General features: G+C 37.7%; 1 protein-coding gene across 3 annotated transcripts in view; it reads left to right on the forward strand.

The window, feature by feature from the left end:
• OXR1 (oxidation resistance 1) overlaps positions 1–24,011 on the forward strand; it is a 227,912-nt gene that overhangs the window by 196,712 nt on the left and 7,189 nt on the right. For 2 of the 3 annotated variants that reach the window (XM_031058973.1, XM_031058972.1), the window contains exons 11-13: positions 17,856–17,936; positions 21,202–21,327; positions 23,419–23,571. In XM_031058973.1, the coding sequence (XP_030914833.1) occupies positions 17,856–17,936; positions 21,202–21,327; positions 23,419–23,571 (360 nt within the window). The remainder of the gene's footprint in view (positions 1–17,855; positions 17,937–21,201; positions 21,328–23,418; positions 23,572–24,011) is intronic. The other variant, XM_031058974.1, reaches the window with a different exon arrangement.

The raw sequence follows: 24,011 nt of genomic DNA on the forward strand, positions 1-24,011 counted from the left end.
CTGATATTTATTATTCCTGTATTTAGAGTGTCAAGTGTTTATTGGTAAGACACTAAAAAAGGGATGGGACAGCAAAAGAGGAAAAGAACAGCTATTAATGACATGTCTTTTAAATAATTTAGTAATTAATTTTTCAGTTGTGAGTTATTCATGCATTATAATGCTGTTGACTGTATTTTAGAAATATGTTGTAATTGGAACTATTTCTTTTTTTTTTGTTAATAATAAGCACATTTCTCTCATGTGAATCTGTGTCCACTGTGTTTCTATGGACACATCTTTACACGTCTACGTGGTTTTGTTTTGTAGTGTACATGCAGTTAAAGCACTTCCAGTCTTGTACATTCAAATGTTGGTCAAAAGTTTGATGATTCTTGTCATATATATATTGTAGAAGTATCCCATCTGCACTGTTTGAGTCTTGGGACAGCAATTGCAATCTCTGACTGTAAGATTTCTTTTGTTTTTCTTCCCCCTACCCTGCAGTGGAACATGTTGAAATTAAGGAAGTCTACACTGTTTTATGTAGAGCATAAAAGAAATTTTAAAGAGCCACAATAGTCTTAACTACAGGTAGTAGCTTGGCTCCAAAACTTAGAAACATAGAACTCTGGATTCAGAGTTGAAATGTAGCTAGTTGAAGAATTAGGCCATAGTTGCAAAACATTCCCTGCAACTCAGTGATTTTGCATGGAGCATTTTTGCTTTGAGACATTGAAATTAGTATAATAAAAACATGTCTTTTTTAACTTTCATATTTTCAGCATATGTATTGCTTGAGTTTTTACCAGCAATGTATTTTGGTGTTAACTCTTGCTCAAAGCCTTTATAAATATTTGGAGTTTTAAAATTTGGCCTTTTGGAGCATGGGTATCAGTGAATAATGATCTGTGTTACGGTTTAAAGCACAGTATATCTCTCCTTTACTGATCTCTTCAGTAATTTGACACCTTAATATAACTACAGAATAATTTCCACAGAATAGAGTGAAAATGTTTTTTCATGGTGGAATGTATTAGGTTTTAGAAACTATTTCTGAAAGTATTTGAGGCAATACATTTTGTGCAAGTGTTAAAATCTGTAAGTTATTTCCCACAGAATGAGGCCAGACTTTAAGCCTGTATTTAGGTCTTCTCTGGAAACGGTCATAGGAAACATTTCAAAAATATTCTAATTTCTATGTGTTAGTGAAATTGTCAAGCTTGCTTCTCTTAATATTATCAAATAATAATTTTCTGGATTTATATGCTAATGTGATTAGTGAGATGAATAACTTTATAAAAAATGTTATGCAAGTACAAGAAATGTACTAGTGTGGTCTTCTGTGCATTTTAATTTGTTTAATGTGACTTCCTATGACTGACTTTTAGCACAAACCTGAAAGCTCTTAAAAACTTTCTAATCAGAAATGTTTGACAGTACTGGATGGTTTGAGCTGTCATTACATAAAACTGCATTTTAGTGGCTTCTAACATGTATGCTAGAAAATTTGAGTAAATATGGGGAATTGTAGCCATTGTTGTCATACCCATTATTTCCGCTGAATTTCAGTCATTATTATCAATCAGTGTACTTCCTTCCTTCAATGCAGCAAGCTTTTCTTCTGTCAGTTTTTGCTCCAGGTGCAATCTAAAATAGCAGGCGAACAGTATAATTGAAGCCTTTTTCTGGGTATTTGGCTGAAAAACAGGCTGCCTTTTTCAAATCACAAGGATAGGAGAACTCTGGGTGGAAGGGAAGTGGAAATGCATCACAAAGTACTGTTCATCTAGCAAAGAATGAAGGTAGTGGAGTATTTTCTTTTCCAAAAGGTGTTCTTCCTGATGTCATTGTACAGTATCTTAAAACTAGAAGGACAGGGAAGAGGATTAATGGGTAACCCAGGTGGTGCTCTGAAACAGCTTTTGTTTCTTTGCAAGTTCTTTTAATACATTCAGGTGCAGCTTTTTATCAATAGACTTTGAAAAACTCTGTGTTTGTTTAGTGGAAAAGAAATTATGGAAAGAAGTAATAAACAAAGGCAAAGATCAGTAAATGAAATAAGTAGTAGGTGTTGGTTTATTATCAATGAATAGGACTGAATGCTTATTCAAACTTCAGTTTTTGTCTGCTTACTTCTACCTTGATCAAATACTGCATTGTGCATAGTGTCAGGGAAAATTCCAGCACTTCCTTTAACTTTCTCTTTTTATGTGTTGTACCTCTGATAGAAAATTGACTTACTAGAAATAACTATGAATCTACTGCTGTCTCATGTTACCATCAGTAAAGGTGACTAATTCACAGAGTCTGAAACAATCTGTCTGAGGCACCTTGCAGCGGCTATCGCTGATGTTGTTAGTCAGTATTTGTCTTCCTGCCTGTGTCATTTGCAAAGCTTTATAAAAAGGATACTTTTTCACTTAAGACTAGCCCTTACTAAAGACTTGTCTCTGGTACCCACTAGAAATGAATAGGCAATAACTTTATTTAATATACTATCTAAGAAATGAAAGTGATGCTAAATTCTCAGTTGTGTTATCCCCATCTATTTTTCTCGAATATATCTTTTATCTTGTACTTTAGTGAATGGGCTTACACCAAGAAAGAGAGTGTTTTGACTTGTGTGGGGTTGTTAGGGTTTTTCTGTTTTGGTGCTGTTTTTTTTACCATCTCTACTGAGCTGTAAGGTATGTTTATCTTGGTATTCTTTTTTTACTTGATGTGTCTAAGTTCAAGTGCTAATGGCTTTCTATATCTGTTAGCACAAACGATGAATACTGTTATGTGTTAATAAACAAACTTGTTTTCCTAAGCATATTCTGTACTTGCATCTAAACATGGCAAGACTTGACAGCAAGCTGACTCCTTCTGTTGTGCAGTGTCTCAGAAACAATTTCCATTGGTACTTATGGTCTAATCTAATTTCCTTTTTAAGTTCAAGTAGTGTATATAGTAGATTCCTATTTAAACCTGAAATCTGTTAAGGAAACACTTGAATTGCTCTGCATTACAGTAATTCTTGTTTAAAGCATTGATTCTTCTTTCCCTTCCCTGTCACTTGATCTCATTGCCATTATTCAAGACTGAGTTGTACTTTGTGTCCATGTAAATATAAATACTCATACTCAAGATATTTGAAAATGGGAAATTTCTTGTCTTATGACCCACAAACTGGTCTTATAGTAGTTTGATTTTTTTATTAAGTTTGTTAATTGTGAAGGAAATACAAATAATTTGATTTTAAACTGTCTAGAAGTTAATTTTCAAAATGAAGCTTGAGTTAATAGATACTTGCAAATATTTTTTCCTAGACATGGTAGGTCACGTTCTGGACATGCATTTCATTGTAATCACCTTTGGTTTTGCCTATTGAATGTCGGTAGAAAACATGGATACAATGTTTCTGGAAAGCATTGTCACTCACTTGTCCAACTGAATTTCAGTTAGAACTTAAGATGTATTTTGAAAATGCTTGCTACATCAAGCCATTAGTTGCAATTAAAGTTCTGTCTTCTTTAAATGGTATTTGACTTGGACACTCAGCCATCCAGCATTACTGAAGCTGTATCTTCTGGAGTGTCTCAGAATTCTATTTCTGTATATTTATGGAAATGTCACAAACAGGTCACAAACAGTGATTGTCTCCTGGTTAGATAAGCACCTATGTCCAATATCCCAGTCTTGAAACCTTTTTGAGATGTTAAGTTCTTGGATCTTGTTTGATCTGGACTGGAACCTACAGTGTTTCTATATTAAAGTGGATATTGCAGTTTTAGAATGCACTTCTATCTTAATTTTTGTATTCTTAATCATGTTACTTCTGTAAATTTGCTTCCATTCTTTGCTGTATACTTCAGTGCTTGGATGCTGGTGCAACATCTGCTTGTTGTGCCTTGCATTTTAAAATGTGATATGAACATAATGCTGTATGACAAGCTGGATAATACTGGATGAGCAGAGAGAAGAGGAAGCCTGAAACTTGTAGGCTTCTTGAATGAAACATTGCATAGGATGTGTAAAGATGAACCATGCTAACATTCTTCAGAAGAAGAATATGTTTTCTGATATGTTTCTGGAAAGGCTGTCTCTTTATGATAATGAATTGGATATACAAACTAGATAGTTATTTGGTTTTTGCATCATGTATTGTCAGTTAAGAAACTGGATGTGTCACTATGCATGTGTGGCTGTGCATTACCACAGAATTTCTAATAGGCTTTGCTTTTTTACTGGAGGATGAATCTCTTCAATTCTAGCAGTCATGTGCTGTAGTAGATATGTTTCTGTTAATTTGTTGTGGTGGGAGAAAAAGATTCTGGTGTCTATTTACATAATCCAATGCTCTTTGCAGAGATTGGTAACTTTCATTCTTTGCAATTTCATTATTTTGCAATTAACTTGAATAATACTGTACTGTCTCTCAAGTTCATGCATTAGGGTATTTCTTGTTTTGCTGTATTTATTCTCACTACTTAATCTATTTCAAATCTATTTATAACTTGTAACTGGAAATTCAGAGGTTTTGATGATTTGGAGCTGTTCTGTAGTTGGAGTCATGAATGTGCAGTTGGCTAATTGATGGCTATTTCTTGTATCTAATAGAGGGAGCTGGGATGGTCCCTCTGCAAAGAGTTAAAGCAGAGCCATTCAGCTAAAAAGCTTGTGCTTTTGAGATTCTTAATGGCTTTCAGCATACCTTTGAAAATCCTCAGGAAATCTTTGTGATGGAAAAATACTTCCTTTTTTTTCTACCCTGCCTTTCCTTAAGCTGTTGACAGGAAACAAAGGATGACTTCTCAAATTAGACTTCCTTTCTTATGGAAACTTTCTCAGCCAGCTAAGAAGTTGTGCCAGTCCATGTTGTATTGACACTACAGGAGATAGCTTTTTGTAATGTTTTAGTGTTTCTTGTACCTGTAAAGGGAAAAGGGATCAGACCTTCCTTAGCTGTAATTGAATGTTAGCTTCACTGCCAATAATTTGACTCACTTGTTCTAGAAGACAGAGTAGTAATTTTGTATAGGAGCCAGTACCTGATTTTTTTTATTTCAACTACATTCTAACTTCATTACTCCTGAGCTTTACGCCTATTCATGTGGAATCAACAGTAAGTTGTAAATAAACTGAGGAATTACGCCCCTTCCTGCCTGTCCTGTTATCCTTCTGGGCTAACCTCTGTCTCTCAGGAGGGATGGAGCCTGAGAAATACATTTTCTACTAATGTAACCTCACTCAAAAAGCATGAGTGTTAAATGTAGGGATTGTAGAATTCAGTGTCATGACTTTTCTGTTGCTGTGGTATCAGAACATTGTTAGTGACTATGTGAAACAAAATAGTTCCATCTGACCCAGCTGCAAAAACCTTTTTCCACACTGGGTGTCCAGTCTTCCTAGGGAAGTTGAGGATTACTATGCTTACTGCCCTGTTTTAGTGTTATGTAACCTTGCCATGTGATAACTTGAAATCTGGTATGGCAAAAGGTCTAAACCAGGTAATTGGTTTGGAATGGAAATAAGACATTCCATAAATTGTACCTCTATTTGTTGTCACTACTTCTTCTCTGCTACTGCTTAAGTATTTTTTGAGATAGATTAGTTTATTAGAAGAAATGACATTGTGAGGTAAAATACTGAGAGGACTATGCACATTGATTGTGTAGAGATCTTTATCTTGGTTGTGAATTAACAATGACAAGATTAACAAGATTGTCATTCAGTGTAATTAGATATATTTTGTGTTGCTCCATTGTCTATGTAAGAAATAGGCGGATGCTCTTAAGTGTTTGCTGCTGTTCTGCACAGATGTCATGTGTGAGCTGGTGCTCCTCACTAGAATCTTTTATTAAGAACACTGATGGCAAGGCCTACATTAATTGCAGCAAGATATGAGATTCTTATTCCAGTTAACAGATCAGTACTGTAATCCCCAAATGCCTGAAAAAATAAAAGGGCAGTTTATTAATCTTTAACTAAGTGTTGCTACTGAGGTCAGATTTCTCATGTGGGCTTCTCTCTGTGCCTGGGGTGGAGATCTGTCACCAGTGACAAGTTTGCCACTTCCCTGAGTGCTCTGTGTGTCGATGCTGCTCAGGTTCTGCTGCCCTCCCTCTGCAGCAGATGCTCCCAGCTGAGGGCAGCTGCCAGCTCATGAGGGCAGCTGCTGCTGCTGCAGGGCTGAGCAGCAAAACACTGTCAGGGGTCTCATAAAGTTACTTGTGCATTCATTCCCATTAAACTTTGCAGCTGTAATTCAGTGAAAAAGTGAGTTGTCAGATCAAACAGAATTTTATTGCTTACTTTTCTTTTGAGCACGTTTTTAAAAGCCTTTTGAGAAGCTATGAGAAAAGTAATTTTTATTCAGAGAGAAGATTTAAACTTCTAAGCAAATTGTTAGACTTGTTTAAGATAAAATGTTACAGGATGAAAAAGGATTCAGTTATGCAGATTCTTTTCTTCCTTCCCAGAAACAGTGTATTGGCTTGTGTTAGGGAAGAATTTTTTTTTTCTTGAAGGGCAGGGAACAGATGACTGATGAAGTAGGCTGTGGAAGATTTAGTTTTATTACTAACTTTTGCTTTCAGTCTTAAAAGTTTCATTTTCAGAGAAAGTTTGAAATACTTTTGCTGCATATTCTCCATTCCTTTAAGATTTCCCATACTTGGCAGAGAAGGGGGTGATGTCTGTAGCTTGTATTGTATTTTTATATTGTTGATAACTCTCATTTGAAACAGTTTTAAGGGTGTCTGGTTTTTGTTCTTGTTATAACCCTTAGTATTAGTTCACCTATTATTTGAAAATTAAACGAAACAAAAAAACTTAAGCGCATAAATAGACATATGACTTATTATTTGAATCATACACCATTTGACTATATATTTAGTCAAATCATTGTTACATATTTGAATTTCCTAAATCCCAGCTTCAATGTTCCAATGATAACAATGTTTTTACTTGCCACCTTAATACTTCTGATAAGTTAGAACAAATTTGCTTTTAGAGATGCCAGCTCCCATAAAAGGTTTTACTGAAAAGAAAAACATCCATCTGAATGTTAGACAGTAGTGCAAGGTGAGGTGTTCCAATACATAATTTGCAGTAAAATACAAGTTTTGGTTCTGGTTTTCTCTGCTTGGATGTCTTGGCTTTTAGATCACAGCACAACAGCCTGAGCGAGCAATGATTTAATGTTGTTCTGTTGCTGCCCTGGCCGGTTTAATAGTTTCCCACAGAACCTGGAGCATGGGTGATGTGGAGATTACTTTGGTGGTTGTTGTTTGTTTTGGGGGATGTTGCAGGGGGAAGGGAGGTGTTTCATTTTGGCTGTGGGGTAGAAAGACTGCAAGTGCTACTGCAAGGAGATTCTTGCAGGGTTGTCATGCTTTTTAGTATTGCACGTGCCTGTTTAAATAAACATCCTTCCTTAAGGGAAAAAGTAATCATGATTCCAAAAATACTTTCGTGCTGGGACTAGCGTTTAACCCATACAGCAAATTTAACTTATAGACAAAAGGATTCATTTTCTTCTTGTAGCTTACAAACTGAAAAGGCTGCAAGGCTAGCAGTTTCAAAATGCTTTAAAACCACCTTTTTAAAAATATTTTAAATCTTCACTGACCACTCTTCTAACTGGTTCTGAACTCTCAGAAATTACTTACAGGGTTTATGTAAGGTTGTCAGCACAAAGAAGACAAACTATTAGTTTAATATTGAATGCAAACACTTTACCATTAGAAATTGTTTATGAGCAATTACCTTATAACCAAATATTGCAAGCAGTTCTTGGGGATTATTTTTGTGTTCTTCAATATTGTGTACAAACAATTCAGCTCTGTGTCTTTAAATACTTTGGCCTTTTAACAAACTAGTGCTCTGCAACCACGCTTGAGCACAGGAAGCCTTCCTCCTCGTGTATCGTCATCATTTGCGATACATCCCCTGCTGCACCCTCGCTCATTTGCTGCCTGCCTTGTCAGTCAAATGTGAGCGTCCAGCAAACTCTCCCGTCACGGCATCGTGGGGCTCTGCCTGTGCCTGGAGCTGACAGCAGGTACAGAGAATGCTTTCAAACAGCCTGCAACCGTGGTTTTTGTTTAATTTCTTTTTTTAGTCACGTTTTATTTTTAGAAGGGAAATGTCTCGTCTTTGTTATGGGAAGAAGGGAAGAAAGCACCAGCCAGTTAATCGTAAATGCACTCTGGTAATTTTCAGTGTAGTATGTTCATGTCTGTTATTGCAGTCTTTAAATGTTGTGGTGCAGAGACAGTTTCTGGAAGTTTAAATTTTGAATATGTAAACAGGATGCTAAGTCACAAATTTTCATTATCTTTGAAAGAGAATCTAATTACTGATATTTCATTTGAAGTAGATAGTAGAAACTACTTTGAGCATTAAAGAGTTCAGTAGTTTTAAGGGGTTTTTTCCCCCTTTCTTTTCCCTTGGAGTAATGCATTTTTTCACAAAAAACGTGCTTTATGGCTAGGTACCAAGAACAAGAGTTTGCATGGGCATACAATTAGAGAAATGTAAATTTCCTGACTTAGCATGACTTTCTCAGAAGTCAGTCAACCATATAAAGGTCTGGTAATACTTCTAAATTCATGGACATGAGTCCCCTGTTGTCCCATTGTCATCTTTATAGTGAAGGGGAGGAAGCAAAAACACTGGCTTTGCAGTTTATTAGGTATATGAAAGGAACTGGGATTTTTCAGTGTTGTTTTCCCCAAACAGAATTTTTGTAGTACTGTTTAATACGTGGTAGATTCTAAAAGAAAAGGTTTTCAGTGAGATCTGCGAAACAACAGCTTGAGGATAGGGAAGTAGTGATCTTGACAATATACTGTGCTTTTACCCTCTGGTAAATTTGGAAGATAGTTTTCATTTAGACTCTGTTTATGACAGGATAGTCTAATTCTTAAGACTTACATCTTACTGGGTTTTGAAGCATGCTTTAAGGGTGCTGTTGCGTTGGTTTTGTTTTGGTTTTTTTTTATTTTATTAACATGTTTTTATTACTTATCTTTTATTTATTGTTTTTATATTTATTTTTAGCCAGGATACTTGCAAAATATGAAATTGACTTGTTGTAACAAATGGTTCTATAAAATGTATGTTCCTAAATAACAACACATTTTTGAACTAATAGCCTCTTTAACTTTTCTCTGTGGTAGTGGAGTAGAAAGGAGAGATAATACCTAAATGAATTGAAGTGTTTTTCTAGCGTAACCTGTAGCAGTGTAAAAACTATCTGAAGTTCAGTTTACAAAGACTGTGGTTTTTAACATGTATCTAGATACGCAGATATATAGATATAACTTGCACAGATATTTTAAAAAGTAATAGTATCCTTTGTTATAATTGTTTCCCTTAGGACCAATACTGCACTTTAGCCAGAGTCTAACTATGTTATAAAAACAATACTTACCAGCTTTTAAGGACTGTTTGAACTAAAGAAGACTCTGTGAAAATAAGGAACAACTTTGCTGTGAGAGAGGTAGAGAAGTGGTTATTTTAACATGTAAAAAGTCGAATTGGAAGAAGAGTTACAGAAGTACCTACAGATGGGGATATTTTTAAAATGTTGTTATGTTGATAAGACAAGCTCTATTCTTGAAGTTGGGTTTTTTCTTCAATGAATGTTCATAAACCTAATGTGCAAGTGTAATCTTTTTACAGAGAGGAAAGAGTATTGGTATAATTATTTCTGTTATGCAAGACCTGTGGAAAGAATTTTAAGGAGCCTGGCAGCATATAAAGTGTACAGGTTTCTGACTGAATCTCTCCTTAGTGGTTGTTCTGAATTTGGATGAAGTCTCATCTGACATGAAGTAACAGTTACTGGGCTAAATTAAGTGATACAATAAAACAGAAATACTAGCTTGAAGCAACTAAGTTGCCCTAGATTATTTACCAGAAAGGCCTTTGTTACTTGCCTCATGATACTATTAATTTGAGCTGTGCATTTGAAAGGATTTGGTACTTTCCTAGGGTAAGAAATCAAAATTTTGGCGACTTACTGGTGTATTATGCTCCTCCTTTAAAAAGCTAGTAACGTCAGCTTCCCATGTTTTAGTAAATGTTTGGTATTTACTGTGTCTCTTATTTTTTGGCAATACAAGAGATGCCAGTAAGTTTCTAGAATGTCAAAAATGCAGGCAGTGGTTCTTCCTGTTAAAGCATTTCAGACAAAAGACATCACACAATGCAAGGGAACAAAAGGTGGATTGCCATCTTTGGGAATGCTTGTATGTGCTTTGCACAGCTTGGATAGGCAGTATAGCCAAAGGGGACAAAACCAATGAAACTGAGCTTGGCTTTTATATTCTCAAGTTATTAGTGTGCAAAGAGAATTAAAATGTTGGTTTTAGTAGCTTGAATTGTTTGACACCTGCACAACTTCTGACATTTTGAGTTATAGGTTAACTTTATTTGGTAAGCTAGTGCCTGTATTTGTTTGACAATTAGGAAGGTATTATAATAGGGGCTTGCATGTGAAAGATGAGAATTTAGTACTTCTCTGTAGATGTCAGAATTGCACAGTTTCATCAATTCAGTAATACTACTGAAATATTTTTAAAGTCAGTTTTCCATATTAAGTTTTTAGAGTAATTGAATTAATTAATTATATCTTTTTAGTAATAAAAATGCAGAGTGAAATCCAGTACTTTCTTATACAGATCATTTGGCCTAGAACCTTTCCTTGACAGATATTTGCTGTACCTGTTGTCCTAGTTAAGTTGGGGGGTTATGCATCATGTTTGTGCTTTTGCCCTGACTGCATGGTCTCATGCAGGCCTCTTGGAGCAAGTCCAGAGGAGGGCCACTGGGTTGATCCAAGGGCTGTGTTTTGGTATCACCTGGACACCTCTGCTACGGAGACAGGCTGGGAGAGTTGGGACTGTTCAGCCTGAAGGAGAGAAGGCTCTGGAGAGACCTTATTATGGCACCTTGCAAAGCCTACAGGGGCTCTCTAGTAAGAGGGCTGGAGGAGGACTTTTCCCAAGGGCACGTTGTGATAGGACAAAGGGCAATGGTCTTAATCTGAAGGAGGAAAGGTCTATATTAGATACTCTGAAGAAATTTTTCCATATGAGGGTGGTGAGGCACTGGAATAGATTTCTCAAGGATTTGTGGAATTGTCATATCTGGAAGTGTTCAGTGCCAGGCTGGATGGGGCTTTGAGTAACCTGGTATAGTGGAAGGTTCCCTGCTCATGACTGGGGAGGGATTGGAACTGTATGATCTGTAAGATCTGTTCCAACCTGAACTATTCAATTACTATAGTTCTTCCTTTGAATTATTGGGTGTTACATTGTTTGCATTTTAATAATTATGAAATATTTGATATTTAATAACAATAATAAAAATAATAATTTTATATGTATTAATTATGAAATACCTCAACAAAGTTGAGGTAGAATAGCAGAGGAGTTTTTGAAAAGGTTGTTTATAAGTTAAAAGAAAGTAAATGAGGAGTAAAGACTTATATTTTTCCTGTATGGCTTTAATGATCTGTGGAATCTGAAGTTGGTTTCTTAATTGATTTTTTTCTGCTTAAAGCAGGAGACAAATATTTTCACGCTGGGCTGTGATTCAGTTATTTCTAAGCCTGTGAATGCTTTCTTGTCATACCTGAGAGGATCTTTGCAGGGCAGTATCAGAGCTGAGATGTAACCTTACTCAGTCTGCCTTCTCCTGTAATGGCAGCTTGCACTCAAGCACCAGGTGCTGTGGTTTCAGCAGCTGAACCTCTGGTTTCTCTGCTTGCAAGTGCTGAAACTTCCTTAAGTAGTTTTGCAAGGGAGCTGGGTTTTATTGGTCATGTTGCTACAGATCTTTTTTTATTAGGACAAAATGAGTAAGGTTGTCTGTCCTGCCTCTTTAAGAAAGTAATTTTCTTAAATCTAATTCTTAGTTCTTTGCACAAACCTCCTAAACTGTTTAATGTTTTGCATGCTAAATTTAGTTGCATGCTAAATTTAGTTATCTTGCTGGCATTATCATATCTCTCATATGAGTGTCTTCTCCCATCTTGAAAAAAATAGCTCGTTATTAAGGTCTACAGACTTGATGTAACACTTCATGTGCTTCAGGCTTTGATTGCATTCTTTTCAAGTTCATTTATTCTGGTTATTGCAGATAGTTCAGTTTATCTTCAGTATATGTTAATTACTGGTACAGTTGCTGTGGGCTTAGAGCACTTTGAGGCAGATATTTAACAGGGACAATACTGGTCACAGGGAGAATGCTGCTGTCATGTGACCTACTCAGCATTTCTGTCCCTGCTCTGGAAAACACCACAGTGTGCACAACAGTTTGAAGAGGGACAGCTTTTAAAATACTGAGAGAAAGAACCATGGTGACAGCCAAACCAGGGACTGCTGTCATTCTATGGTTCTCTGCATAAAATGGCCAGCTGTCAACCCTTCTTTCCTTGTCACCACTAAAATGACAGGGAGTTGAATTGACTGAATACCACACAAAACAGAGAATTAATAGCTTTGCAGCCACATACTTTAAAAATTAATCAAATTAAATTAGTCTTAAGGTTTAAGTTTTCTTCAAATGATACCGTACAACTGTTTATCTGGCACAGTACGACCCATGAATTAATGCATTTTTATGATGTAATCAAAATGTCCCAAATAATCATATTTGATATGATGGAGCAGAGTGCTTCTTCAATATTGTCTTCTCTCCAGCAGTCTAATATTTTTGGGAGGAAACTAAATTTGTCTGAAAAATAAAGTTACTGCTTTCTCTTAAAATATTCATAGCAGCATTCAGTTCGCATAGGCACCTTTTTATTGGAAGGTATTCTAAAGTAACTTTGTAAGCAGCCTAATAAAACTACATTGGTTTTTTTTTCTTCAATTAAATATCCTGAAATATTTTTGAATCACATTAATGTTCATGAAGTTTACAGTTCAGCCAAGTTTACACCTATGTGTTAAGATTCAGTATTATGTATTAAGATTCAAAGTAAAATTGTTCAGATTGTGTTCTTTCTTAATAGTTGGTTTTTTATTTCATATTCTGAGTTGGTAACAAGGTTACTGATAACTTACATTTCAGAGCTGTTTGTGCCGTTAAGCTTTATCTGTTCTTACTTCCAGAAGCACTGTTCAGCTCTGATAAGACCCTGCCATTCTCGATGGAGACAGTTTCAGCTACTTGTTAGCTCTGAACGTTTAGCTGTGTTTGTTTTGAGGGCAGCAATGAAAGCTGCTCCCTGTTAGCAAACAGGCATGGGGGGGCAGCGGGGGGTGTCACTTGTGGCTTTGTTAAACTGAAGAAACCCTCGCTGGTGTAAAAAGCTTTCTTTACATCTGCCAGTAGCAGGATGATATGACCAGTGGTTGAAGGGGTCGATCAAACATTAAAAAAATTTAACTGCATTTTCATGTGTGTTGTTGAAGGACAAGAAATGTTCCGTATTTGGAATTTTGTCTTCAGTTTCATTCACTGCAAGTGGCCAGCATAGCTTGTCAAGTTAGGTACTTTTGAGATATTTTCAGAAAAACAAAATTTAGAAACATGAGTTTCAGAAGGAGAATCCTTGGCTTCTTGATTGTTTGAATCATTGGTATCCAAACCCTCAAGTTATTGCATTAAATATTAAAACTGCTAGGTGTTTTGTTAAGTGGTTAACTCACATATACATAGTGTGGAGAGGTTAAAAAGGTTAAGGAGTCATGCCACGAGTCATAAAATTTATCCTGTGTTTTTTCACCAATGGTGCCAATATGAATACAGCAGGTAGTATTAGATCTCTAAGGATATATTCCATGTATTTTCAAACTTGGAATTACAGAATCATAGAAGAAGCTGAGCTGGAAAGGACCCACAAGGATCATCCACTCCAACTCCTTGCCCTGCACAGCACCATCCCCAAAATTCACACTATGTGCCCAAGAGCATTGTCCAAACACTTCTTGAACTCTGTCAGGCTGGTGCTGTGACCACTTCCCTGGGGAGCTGTTCCAGTGCCCAACCACCTTCTGATATCCACTTTTTTCCCATACCCAAAGTAAACCTCCCCTGACACAGCTTCAGGCCATGCCCTCGCGTTCTGTCACTGCTCACCGCAGAGCAGGGATCTGTGCCTGCCCCTCTTCTTCCCCTCATGAGGAAGTTGTAACTGCAGCAAGTTCTCCTGGCTGAGCAGACCAAGTGACCTTGGCCTCTCTTCAAAGAGTTTCCCCTCAAGGCCTTCCACCATTTTGTTGCCCTCCTTTGGACACTCTCTGATAGTTTTCTATCTGTCTTTTCTTGTGGCACCCAAAACTGCCCCCAGCACTCAAGGTGAGGCCTCCCAGAGCCAAGGAGAGCAGGACAATCCCCTCCTGCCTGGCTGGCTGGCTGGCTGGCTGGCTGGCTGACTGGCTGGTTGGTGATGCTGTGCCTGATGGCCCCCAGGACACTCTTGGTCCTCCTGGCTGCCATGGTACTGCTGGGTCATGTTCAACTTGCCATTGAACCCCCAGTCCCTTCCCATGGCTCTGCTTTCCAGCATCTCATTCCCCAGTCTGTACATACATCCAGGGTTGCGGCATCCCAGGAGAAGAATTCAGCACTGTCCCTTGTGACAGTGGTCACAAGGGTTCTTGGATGAGGCAAGAGATGAGAATGTTGACTCCATGTTCAGAAGGCTTGATTTATTATTTTATGATATATATATATATATTACATTATAACTATACTAAAAAGAAAAGAAGGAAAGGTTTCCTCAGAAGGCTAAGAAAATCCTAAAGAAAAGGATTTTCACAAAAAGATGTCTGCGACAGTCCCTTGTTGAGCTGCATGTGGTTGGTGATTGCCCAGTCCTTTGATTTGCTGAGGTCTCTCTGTAGGGCCTCCATCTCTTTAAGGGAGTCAGCAGCTCTTCCCAGTGCCGTATCATCTGCAACAGACAGTTTTGGAACCCTTTTTGCCCTGAAGTGCACTAACAATCCAGGCTATACGTGTGACTTGTTTTGCTCTATTCCAACCAGTGCCCAGATTAACCATAAGAGGTTTAGTTGGTTTTCTCTTCTCCTACATTCTTTTTAAAGCAGAAAAATCTAGAGAGAGAACAAAGCGCTCTTCAGGAACATTTCCTGATCCTCAAAAATAAGCTTTGGTTATCCAGGAAACTGGATGCTGAGATGGCATAGTAAAGAGAGCATAGTAAGTAAAGCACATAGCAAAGTCGTATAGGTAGACCTTAAACTAATTTTAGTGGAAGAATTTTATCACAAAGGAGTAATTTGTATTGAAAACTACAGTCCAGTATGATGAATATGAATTTGTATCTACCTTCATCTACCTATGAAATGTCTTGCTTTCTAGGTATTTCTCATACAGTATGAAAGACTACATTCTGTAGTAGAATCAAAGCTTGAGTTCTGTTTGAGAATCAAAGTTCAAAGTAGAATGAGGTAGAAGTAGGTCCTAGAAAAATAGGAAGACAGACAGCTGATGAGGGACAGGGAGTGGGGCAGAAGATGGAAGAAAACACTGGTTTATTTAGCTAGGTGAAGCAGACTAGAAGATTAATAGAATTGCAAGGAAGAAACATGAGGAAATCTTGATGGAAGAGGAAATAGCATAAGCAGTCTATGAATTAAACCAGGTTATAAGGAAGAATAAACTTCTAATGTTACTACTAACATTTCAAAGCAGTGCTCTTGAGCCTGGCAATGACAAAATGCTGTCTGTTTGCAAGATATATCTCAGTTCCTGAATGCAGTTGAAGGTGGTTGCTAGTAAGCTTAGACATATGTGACTTTAAGATTCTGTAGCTCATTTAATCAAGAAGTATGTAGTTTTGTCCGCTGCAAAGCAAGAATAAAGCATGTTGGCCTAAACCACAGGCATTATATAGAAGGCCAGGTGCTGCGTCTGAAAGATTGAAGTATCTTAACATAATCATTTGTAGCCTAGTCCAGTGATGAGTGGATAAATTTGAGACAGTGTTTCATGGTTTACTCGCAGAACTTAGTATGAACTGCATGCTTAGTACAGACTCTATACTTAAAATAAGCTCTGGATTTGAGAGTGTGGGTTCTTTTCCTTTAATTTTCCTGTGGCTAGTTTGATATTCTATGACATGCTATTTATGATGTTTGTCATTGCATACCAGTGGTCTGCCATTATGCAGGTTTTTGTTCTCAAAACAAATGGAATGTGACAGTGTGCAACAGATTCAGCATGCCAAGAAGCTATTACATTGTACGCACATGAATAGATATTCATACTTCTCTCAAGCAAGAAAAATAAGGCATCTCCATGGCATATGAAAAGGTTGATCTCTGAGTTAAAAAGCTGATAAGCAATTCACAGATGCAAGATGATGACAAGTATGCATTTGAGAGGTTGAAGGCAAGATGGCAGTGCCCATAAAACTGTCTACATTTCCACTGTGTGAAACAACAACTATATAATGGTGTCGGAGATTTTTTTCTCAAGAATCTCTTTGAGTAACCACACATTTACAGCCTATTGTAAGTTACCTACTGCCTCACATGTGGTAGGGTGTAGCTTACAGAAGCAGTAAGGCTAAAGGGTCCTCATTACTGCTTTCAGGGTTATGTTTGTAAGTTGCTGGTGCGAACAGTGTAAATTTGCAATGAAGTGTCAGAGCAAATAAAAGGATAAAACTACACTATCACATGTTTGAGTGGAATACTGCTAAAGCTTTACATATAGCTATTTGGCTCTGAGAATGCACAAGCCAATACCATTTAAAACAATATTTGTTATCTGTTTTGAGAGAACAGTAGAAAAATAATAGAGATAAATTGAGTGCTAGTAATGACAGATTATTCAGTAATAAAGCTGGATGTCACAAGTATTCCTTTTTCCTTGCCTTGCAGTTGCATGGGGTAGAGTGAACCATCGCTGCTCAAGAGCCAGTCATGCATGACTGTGGGCTCTGTACTCAGGACAGTGGCGAGTATCTGGCCAAACTCCTTGTAGTAGGGACAGGTAGATGGGGAGCTGCTGGACTTGTGGTTGTCTTCCTTTGCACTGTGGTAGGCTCTAGAAGTTTTTAATATGCTCTTACTACATGGGACATCCATTTAATCTCTTCACCAGCTGTTTAAAGATGCTTTCATACCAATGATGATTTTGAGTTGTTCTCAAAATCACATTATTTGCAATAGTTACATCAAAATGACTGTTGTAGTCCTTTAGCCAGCTTGTTGCACCTGAGCAGCATGTTCTAGAGCTTTCTGACTAAAGACTTTCTGGCTGTACACCTCCTGCCAAAGTGGAGATGCCATTTGAAGTGAATGTGTTGACAGATGAGCAACTCCGGAAGCTTTGGAGGGGAATAGAAAGTCCAGGATAAAGAAATTGTCGGGTGGTATTGGGATGTTATTAAACTGTAGTCTTGCTACATTGTCTTTATCTTCACTGCTAGACACAAGAGTTAGAGCTTACTGAGAAGCCTGAGATTTGCTTCTAGTCTTCATCTAGGAAAGCAAACCAGGTTCACAAGGTTCATTAATCTGAGTGTAAAGAATGTTTGAGAGGACCTTGGGCTGGAGAGTTTGGGTTAAGGCATGTAACTCAGATTGACTTTCATTTAGCATCCTGATACTGGAAACTTTATGTACTCATATCAGTTCTTTATTCATCCTAGATCAGTGAGATATCTGACTGCTAGTGCCCTTAGTGTTTATTTTGTAATCTTGCTGTGTTTACTCATATGTCTAAAATCACCTACATGTGCACTGTCCTTGCAGAAACAAACATCTTTTGGCCCTTCTTGTTTGTTTGTTGTCATTGCACATTTTCCCTTCATTACTCTCCTCCAGTTTTTTCTTTCATACCTTTTTACTTTTCTTCAACTGTCAGTGGAATTATTGTCTTCCTGTCTCCATATTCAGGTAGTGTCAGTGGCTGAGTATCACCGCAGGATCGATGCTCTAAATAGCGAAGAACTGCGCACACTCTGCAGACGTCTCCAGGTGCCCTCTTCAGTAGTTTAAACCCCATCTCCAGATACTAAAACATCTTTCTTTGTAGTGTCTTGGATCAGGGCAATTCCTGCACTCAGTGGGTTTGTCTTGTCTACAGCACTACAAGGATCCAGCAGAAAATTCCTTTGTTTTGTATGTATTTAATTGTGCAATTTTATGATGGAATCAGTAATTTTATGATGGAATTACTACTTCCACCTTTTTCACACAGGAATTTTCTGTTAGACTGAAAATTTGTTTTCAGTGCTACTTGACTTGCAGTGTTGTGTTTTAACTTCCACTTTAGACTGGTGTGTTGTGTTAGAAGCTTCCCTAAAAAGAATGCAAAACAGGTGAAGAATCAAAACCTTGTTGCATGGGTGTTTAATTTTATATAGGAATCTTTCATCAAGAATCTCACAGTACATGGCAAGTATGAAGCTTCACAACTTCTGTGAAATAGGTAAGTATTTTCCCATTATAAAAGCAGGTAACTGAGGCAGTTCAACATGGCAAAGGTCATACACATGTACACAAACACTACTTTGAAATCACTTTGGATTTTGGAAGGTCTGTGACTATGGATTGAAACTGATATTTGCATTCTCTTTAGGTGTTCCATAGTTTTTTGACAGTTATAAAATTGTTAGCTGCTGTGCACATTATACATGCCTTACTGATGGAAACATAGCTTAGATTTCCTTAGAAGCATCGAGTATTTTGTTTTTCTGTAGTACTTGGCTGCTGAAAATGTAAAATTTTTTCTGTATTTTTTTATTTCTTTGATCTTGGCTTTTTTTACATATTAATAAGCAAACATTTTCTTAGCTCTGATATTTCTGTTTGTTTAATAATCCAAAACTAATTGCTTTAAAATGTTTTGTAAGTAGTACAATTACATAGATCAATAATGAGCATGAACTTTGAACCCAAAAGCTGCACTGTTATAGGAAAGTCAAAAATCTTGCAAAAAAAAAAGTTATTCCCACTTGAGAACAGAGCTATTCTGTTTTTGGCCAGTGGTGGTGGAGAATCCCTGTATTAATGTTCTGGAAGTATAGGAGCTCTTTCCAAATACCTTTCACCTGATATGCCCAAACTCCTGGTTTAGGCTGACTAGAAAAATCTGTTGTGATGGGCTGCAGCCTATAAACTCTACTCTGAGGCCGTTTGAGAGTTGTGCTCTCAAATGTGGTGTAGACTGTGTGAAATTTACCAATCGTGGAAGCCCCTGAAATCTGACTATAGCTCAGTCTGCTCTGTCCAACTTTGGTTGGAAATAAATCTGCAAATTTTGAAGTTAGAGTGCTTTCTCTCAGATTCTTTTGAACAGACACTCTTTGACTGCTTCTACTACGAAGAACACTGCTTTGAAGAAAACTGCTTACCTTTAATAATAATAAAAAAGAAAAGAAAATCCATCAAAAAATACCCCAATCCCCAAAAGCCGTTAACCAAAAAACTCAGTTTGCCACACCACTTGAATCCAAATTATTCATGTTTTGCATGGTGGTCTTTAATGAAAACTAAAGAATGACAGGCAGAAAAAGCTCTCTGCTCTACAGTTGGACAATGCTGAATTTCTCTGGAGCTGAAGCAGTAATACGATGGATGACAGGCATTTAAAGTGTAAAATACTTGGACTATGAAATAATATTTTCGAGATAGCACTCTGTAAAGCAGCACACAGATCATCTTTTTGTACGAGAAACTATATGGATAATTGCATTCTTTGTTGTGATATGGAAATTAGTGCTTAGTCTATGTTGGAAGTTCTTGTTACCTTCCATTCAAAAAAAGAAAGCTTCAGCTTTTTTCTTGCTTGATACTCAGTTTAAGCACACCTTTTCTTGGGTTTGGAATTAATACTGTAATTGAGTTACTGTATTAATATACTTTGATATGTTGATTTTATAAGCCAATTTTTAAAGAACAAGAGTTTGTGATAGGAACTTTTTTGTAGTTCTTGAGGGAGATGAAAGGGGTGTCATTTATTTTTGCTCAGGTGGCTATATTTGTTTAAATATTCCTATCTATATTTCAGAGTTTTCTTTGATTTGCCTTTTTTTTTAATTAACTAAGGAAGTTCACAAAAAGTTGGCAAAGTTACCATGGCGATACTGTGAAATATTGCAGTTGTGTCCTGTATGTTTAAAGTATGAGGGATTTGACAAACTGGATTTGGCAGGTATTTTCTTGAAATTTTCAGGATTCAGGATTTAATTTGGATAGTCTGGCTTTTAGTGTAACCTGGTTTAGGCCAATAAATTTTTCAGATGCACTTAATCTTGTTAAGATTTCTTTTTTCTCTCAACATTTTAGTAAGTCTTGCTGCAGTGGCTTATCTTACTAACTTCCTCACTTTGTCCTACTCCTCTGTCGAATTGCACTGTTCCTAGAAAGTTTTAAGTATCCCTGCAGCTGAATTTATAGGTGGAAATCTGTTTGGATCACAGCTATTCTAGTTATTGAGACATGGCGCTTGAACTTGGAAGTGCCAGTGTGTTGACTGGAGTAAGAAGCTGTTGTGAGCTACGTCTGATGAGGAATTTTGTGGCCTCTGCCATCTCCACTCAGTAGGGTAGATATGTAGGTCAGGTATTTTAAATTACTGCAGGACCCTGCATAGTGCATCTTTGCCCGACCTCAGTGCTCACTATGCAACTTAAGTATTATTGCTGCTTTCCCACCCCACCATCTCAACTCTTTCTTCTTTGATTCCCATAAGCACTCCAGCAGATCATCTTATGGAGCGGCACTATTCCTAAGGCTCCATTCAAATGGTTTGCTCAAAATATATGGCAACAGTCTTCCCAGAGTCTACTGCATATCTGAAAAATTTCTTAAGTACTCTAAAAGAGTAGTGAGTCAGAAGCTACTAAGGAATGTCCGTGTTGATGTTTTAATTCCTTTCCTTTCTGTTCTTTTTTTAATTACACTTAGAGTGCTATGTCAGTATTAAAATGCAAGAACTTTTGAAGGTATAGTCTGAAAAGCATTTGAAGCTCTTCAGCTGTGTATGAGAACTGTTTGTTGTTCTAGCATAATACCTTAGCTTTCTTCTCAGTAGGTGTCCATGTAAGTTATTGTTATATAGTTGTGTACCAGTTTGCTATTGTAAACACTGAAAATCTCTATCAGATCAAATCTGTTGGATTTCTAAACTTTGGAAGGACTTGCATAATTGATAACTGCATGATTTTAAACCTGTGAAGTTTTATCTTGTCTGCTTATAGGATGGCATACACTTATTTTCTTGCTATTCTTTTTATAGATAACAACAAGAGAAGATATCAATTCACAACAGGCAACAAATATCAAAACAGACCTGGAGCCTGAAGCATTCCGGCCAAATCTTAGTGATCCAAGTGAATTACTACAGCCAGAACAAATTGAAAAGGTATGGGCTTAGATATATCATTTTTTATTCTTGCACATTAATGTATCACAAATGCTATAACTGTGGTGTAAAACACAGCAGTAAGAAGACCTTGTGTGATATTAAATAGAAGAAAATAAACTGTGTATATTAGAAAAGGTGGCTAAGAGCACTGAGTCCAGCTGTTACCTCAGCACTGCTGAGTCCACCACTAAACCCTTTCCCTAAGTGCCTTGGCTTACACCTCCTTTAGCTATTTCGACAGGGATGGTAACTCAGCCACTTCCCTGGGTACCCTGTTCCAATGCTTGACAGCCCTTTCACTGAAGAACTTTTGCTCAATATCCAATCCAGGCTTACAGTGGCTCAACTTGAGGATCTTTTCTCCTGTCCTGTTTTTGGAGAAAAGACTGACTGTTACAGTCAGGTAGTTGTAGAGAGTGATGGAGGTCCCTCTGAGCCTCCTTTTCCCCAGCCTTAACAATCCCAGCTCCCTCAGTCCTCTCCAGACCCTTCACCAGCTTCACTGCCCTTCTTTGGACACACACCAGCATTTCAATGTTTTTCTTTTAGTGAGGGGCCCAGAACAGCACACAATACTCAAGGTGTGGCCTCACCAGTGCTCAGTACAGGGGGGCAAGTCATGATTCCATTCTTGGTCACCTTCTGTCTCATGCACAGCTGTCTGCCAAGCAGCATCCTTAAGTGCTTTTCCTCTTTCCAGCTGCTCTTCTCCCAGCCTGTAATGTTAGAGGGACTTTTGCAGGACCTGGCACTTAGCCTTATTGAACCTCGTGCTGTTGGCCATGGCCCATCAGTCCAGCCTGTCCAGATCCCTCTGCAGAGCTCACATACCCTCCAGCAGATTGACACTTTTGCCCAGCTTACTGCAATCTGCAGACACACTGAGGATGCACTTCATCCCCTCATCCAGTTCATTAGTAAAGACATTAAACAGGACTGGCCCCAGTACTGAGCCCTAGGGAACACCACAAGTGACTGACCACAATGTGGATTGAATTCCATTCACTACCACTCTCAGAGCCTGATCATCCAGCCAGTTTTTACCCAGCAAACAGTGCAGTTGTCCAAGCCATCAGCAGCCAGTTTCTCCAGGAGGGTGCTGTAGAAGTGCTGTCAAAGGGTTTACTGAAGTTCGGGTGGACAATATTCACAGCCTCATCCAGCAAGCAGGTCACCTTGTCATAGAGGAAAATCACATTTGCCTAGTCCCAAGTTCTTATGAACCCACCCTGGCTGGGCCTGATCCCCCAGTTTTCCTGCATGTGCTCTGTGATGGCACTCAAGGTGACCTTCCCAGGCCCTGAGATCAGACTGACAGGCCTGTACTTCCTGGGAGCCTTCCTACAGCCCCTCTTGTAAATGGACATACATTTGCTAACCAGGACATCCCCAGTTATCCTGGAATACTGGTAAACGGTGGGAAGTGGCTCAGTGAGCATATCTGCCAGCTCTGTCTGTTTCCTGGGATGGATCCCATCCGGCACCATAGACATGTGTGTGTCTAAGTTTTGAAGCAGAGCACGATTCATAGCTAAAATACTGCTTTTTTTTCAAGTCCTAACTTTGAATACACCATGTATTCAGACCAACTCTTTTCTGTCTTTGCCCTACTTCCATGCTTTCTTGAAAACATCAGTGAAAAAACAGCAGTTCTTGCTATCCAGTCCAAAGTGATTTCATTATAAATGTGTTAATTGAAGTTTTGGATTAAAAAGCAGAAGAACAGGGCAACAAGCAGCATTTACCCTTCAGCTTGTTACCTGCTGACTTGAATGATCTACTTACTCAATACTAAGGTATTGGTGGGACATGTAATATTGTTATGCAAGAATAATTGTATGGATAACAAACACATGTTCTTTAGTTGATGAATCATTCTTCTGCGGGTCTCTAGTAAAGGCAGGAAAAGAAACCTGCTTGAGTGACCAAAAGTAGAAAATACACATGGGAAGCTTCAGGTTTAGTTCTTAGGTTTTAAGGCCATGTAAAAATGGTTGAGCAGAATGTAATCTGCTTTCATTTACGTGTAATACATTCTTAAATATAAAACATATATTAAATAAAGTGTTGTCATTTTCTTGTTAATAGCTCACAAAGTCTCTTCCACCACGTACTATTGGTTATCCATGGACTCTTGTCTACAGTACTGCAAAGCATGGCATGAGCTTGAAGACCTTATATCGGACAATGATGGGATTAGACACACCTGTGCTGTTGGTTATCAAAGACAGTGATGGACAGGTAGGAAAATACTTGTGTGGCAGTAGGGGACCCATCAAGAAAAATATTTGAGAAGTATAAAGGAAAAGCTTATGCTTCAATCCATCATGGGAGATAAAATTGTGTGTATCAAGCAAGTTAAAATGTTGTGTATCAAGCAAATTTTCTCCTTAGAAATGTGTTTTACTCTTAAGCAGTCCTCTAACATACTACATGGCTAGGAAATACTTTAATTATATAAGTTAGCTGTTGTAATGCAAGAGTCCAGTAATACCTAATTAATCAATTTAATTTTTTTATGCACTTAAGGTATTAGAAATACAGTCTGTAAAACTTTCTGATGCTGGAAGGTCTTGTTGAGTTGGAATGCTCTTAGCTGTGACTGGCATTTTTTGGTATATTCTGTGGCTGCAGCTAACATCTTTCAAGAGCTACACTACCTTTGTTACATTATTAACTTG

The sequence above is a fragment of the Geospiza fortis genome, unplaced genomic scaffold, assembly GCF_000277835.1.
Source record: "Geospiza fortis unplaced genomic scaffold, GeoFor_1.0 scaffold200, whole genome shotgun sequence".
Lineage (NCBI taxonomy): Eukaryota > Metazoa > Chordata > Aves > Passeriformes > Thraupidae > Geospiza > Geospiza fortis.